At 50.4% G+C, this 3,673-nt stretch overlaps 1 protein-coding gene across 3 annotated transcripts in view; it reads left to right on the top strand.

The window, feature by feature from the left end:
• Positions 1-681: 681 nt before the first annotated feature.
• TSHZ2 (teashirt zinc finger homeobox 2) overlaps positions 682-3,673 on the top strand; it is a 446,181-nt gene continuing 443,189 nt past the window's right edge. For 2 of the 3 annotated variants that reach the window (XM_011224877.3, XM_034640154.1), the window contains exon 1: positions 1,047-1,733. In XM_011224877.3, coding sequence (XP_011223179.2) covers positions 1,694-1,733 — 40 coding nt within the window. In that variant the 5' untranslated portion in view covers positions 1,047-1,693. Of the gene's footprint in view, positions 1,734-3,673 lie in introns of all 3 variants that reach the window. The other variant, XM_011224867.3, reaches the window with a different exon arrangement.

The following is a 3,673-nucleotide window of genomic DNA, read 5'->3' as shown; positions in this document are numbered from 1 at the left end:
GGGGAGAAAATGACATTTATGCAAAGACTGGATATCTAAGAGTGACATTTCTGCGTCCCCATTGGAATAGAAACATGAAGAGGGCCAGGAGCTTCCCTTTCTCTATGGCTGCTGTGTCTACAGCATAGGCACATAGTAGGTGCTCAATAAATACTATTTAAGCAGAGAGAATATGTGATTAAACTATCAAGGAGGCAGATGGGATATTTTTGTTTTTCTGATCATCCGCTGAAGAGAAGGAAGGTGGGAGGAGCAGGGGCTTTAAACTTGGGGTGGGGATGGGGAGGACATCTTCCTGGTCAGATTAAGAGACTTGGAGGATGGAGGTCACTGCTGGATAAGGGGCCCTCCCCCTTCCCCCGCCCAAAGCAGACCTAAGTTCTCACCTTCCTAATAAGTATTGTTAATGGCCCTGCCGGTGGGCTCACCTGGCCCCCCTGCGGCGGCTCCCTTTCCAGCTTCGGAGTTTGGCCGTCACCCTGCCCCCTTTCCTCCCTCATCCCTGCGCGTCCCACCCCTCCCCCCCTCCCAGAGGGGTGTCCCCGCGCCAGTGGGCACGTTCTCACCCCAGCGAGGGGGGCGCCTTCCAGGAGCCGCGGGCGCGCCAGGTCCCCACCCCCAGCTCCTCTCCCCGGCGGGACACTGTCCCTTTAATAGACTCCCTCTGCCTGGCGCTCTGCGGCTGGGGAGTAAATTTCTCCCTGTCATCAGGTCGCGGGGAGAGGAGGAGGAGGAGGAGTTTGTTAATGTTCAGTTTGTTCAGCGGGATCGATGTTTGCTGGCATCGCCTCGCCCTGTCTTGTGTGTGTGAGTGTGTGAGTGTGCGTGTGTGTGCGCGCATATGTGGGGGGTGTGAGTGTGTGTGTGAGAGGAAGCGCGAGTGCGTGCGTGTGTGTGTGTGAGTGTGTGTGTGTGTGAGTGTGTGTGTGTGTGAGTGTGTGTGAGTGAGTGAATTCCAGATTTTCTGTCTTTCCCAAACCCGCTCCTGTCCTCTCGCATATCACTCACAGACGGGGATCTGACAGCAGCCACAAACCTACAGTGAGTGATCTCTCTCCCCCAGCGCGAATCCGCCATAGAGACCGGCGAGGAGGAGGAGGAGGAGGAGGAAGAGGAAGAGGAAGAGGAGGGAAAGAGGAGAAGGAAGAAGAAGAAAAAGAAGAAGAAACCACTACCTTCCCAGGATTGCCTTTTTTTTTCCTTATCTTTACGCGCGCGTGTGCGTGTGGCGCGTGTGCGCCCCTCGTCCCTTCCATCCGAACGCGGTCTTGGATGTTTAATAAAGAAATCAAGTGTCTCAACAGTCACAAAAAAAAAAAAAAAAAAAAAAAAAAAAAAAAAAAAAAAAAAAAAAAAACCCAAAAAACCAAAAATTTCCAAAAAGCAAAAACAAAAAAAGAGAGAGAGAGAGAGGAAAAAAAATCCAAAACAAACAAACAAACAAACAAGGCAGAACCAACCTCTACTTCAAACCAGCCGGCACAAGCCACCCGTGTCTGCCACCCGGAGAGGGGGTCTCTGGCCCGTGGTGGAGGAGTTGCAGGGGGGATCGCCAAGGGGACAGAGGCCGAGTGACGCCCTAGGAGCCACCGGGCAGGAGGCGGAGGAGACCCAGAGAGGCGAGAGAGCAGCGGGCCCCCGCGCGCGGCTCGGGGCTGGGGCGCCAGAAGTAGGACTGGAGCGAAGTAGAGCGATGCCAAGGAGGAAACAGCAGGCACCCAAGCGGGCGGCAGGTAAGAGAACCGGCTCCGCTTCGGGGCTGCCGGCTCGCCGAGCTCCTCGCCCGCCCCCCTAGCCCCCGGGTGCCCCAGGACGCCACCCCCTGAGCTGTGGGGGGAGTTCGCTCCGGGCGCCCCTCTCTGCCCCGCGAATAACCCCATCCTCTCTCTCTCGCCTTCTTCCATCTCCCAAATCCTCCCCTTCTCAGGCTCCGGTTGGGTGGGGGGAAGCTATCCCACCAAGCCTTCCCTCCTTAAACTTTTTTTCCTCCACCCTCTACCCCACCCCTAACTTTCTCCCAGTCTGTTTCTTGCCTCTCGGGCCAAAGTTGGGTTGAGGATTTGGGGTGCGGGGTAGGGAGACAGTCCTTCCACCCCCGCATCCCTCCGCGTGGTCAGTGCCAGTGGCTTCTGGCCTCGAGGGACAGCGTCTCCTCTCGATGGGGTTTGGGGCGCTGAAGTGTGAGGCATGCCCAAGCCTTGGGCTGCAGGCTGGCTTTGGGGCAAGCAATGAGAGTTTAACTTTGATCGCCAAGGTGGAAAAAACCACCCCAGGAAAGAAATGAACCTTTGACTATGCTTTCTAAATATGCTTGGGAATCTAATCAACACTTTCTCTTTAAAAAGGGGGGAAAAAGACCCAGGAGAACATTGAAACAGCTCTGGATTTTCTTTGCCCAGAGAGAGTTGCAAACTTTGTAAATTGATTTGTATGGGATCCCATCTGAATCCCTCCTCACCAGCCCCCCTCCCTCCCCCCCAAAAAGAGAGGAACAGGTTAATGGATCAGTATAATAGACCTTCTAAAGGATTTTTTTTTTTCTTTTGGGTTGCTTAATTGCTTTTTTAATAGTATGCTGGGGTTTTGTTTCTCGGAAGTGTAATATGAAAGTTCATTTTTCTCCTGCCAGACCCACCCACTGAAAAATCAGCTTTCCACTTGATTGCTAGTTTTGATTTGACATTTGATTGATCACCTGTCATCTTGCTGCCTTTGATCTATTCATTCTTGATATATATCAATAAATCACTCACCATGGTAACTCAGAGTGCCAGTGACGCAAGCCTTGCCCTCTAGATTCAGAGCCAGACATGCACAATTATTATCTTGTTTGGCTTTTAATGTGGGCGTTTTTATTTCTTTGTGTCCTTTAGTTGAATCAGGGCTTTAGGGAAAAGCTGAAGTTTTTTCCCCGTCTCTGTCTTTACCCTCCTGCTTCAGGCGGCATCCTTTAAGGCGGGTGCTTTGCAGACCCAACAACACATTTCCTTCTGTTGTAACATGAGCGCAACGTTATAGAGAAGTTCAGTGGAACACTTTTGTAAACTTTGTAAAGCCACCCTTAGAACAAATCCAAAGTTAGTTACAAATCTGGGCAAAGTGGCTGTTTGTGTCTGGACACACTGGACCACCAAGCTCACCCTCCATCATGGCCCGAGTCCAGCGTGAATGGCAGTCCATGTGCTTTGAAATATCCACAATTATCTTCCCTTCAGAGCGCAGAATTGCTTCCGTAACCATGCGTAGATTGATTCAAATTGCATGCGGAAATATCATTTATAAAGCTTTGATTTGTGAATTTTCCAACTGTTTCCCTAAAAGCAAAATAATTAAAATATTTTCAGTGCTGTGTATGTTTAGAACTTGCCTCGTCAGTGAGGTATACTTTTTTCAACTCTGGCTACCTCTTTTGAAAACAGTTTCTTCCTCCTGCCTACATTTATCTCACTTTTTTTTTTTTTAATACTTGAATTGTTTTGCAATCTGACAGTGTTGAGGTGTGCACTGGCCTTCTAGACCCAGGAAAAGTAAGCGTGCTCCTTCTAGTTCTGGCAACCCAAGTTTTTGTGTAACTAGATTATTAGAGATAACGTCCTTATTGTCCCAAAAGAGAACCCTGGGCAACAGTCCAGCAAGAAGTGATACTGCCCTGAAAATTACTCTCCCCCACCCC

Source organism: Ailuropoda melanoleuca, chromosome 13 (genome assembly GCF_002007445.2).
Source record: "Ailuropoda melanoleuca isolate Jingjing chromosome 13, ASM200744v2, whole genome shotgun sequence".
Taxonomy (NCBI): Eukaryota; Metazoa; Chordata; class Mammalia; order Carnivora; family Ursidae; genus Ailuropoda; species Ailuropoda melanoleuca.
The sequence above is the reverse complement of the archived record's forward strand: the minus strand, read 5'-3'. Positions and strand labels throughout refer to the sequence as shown.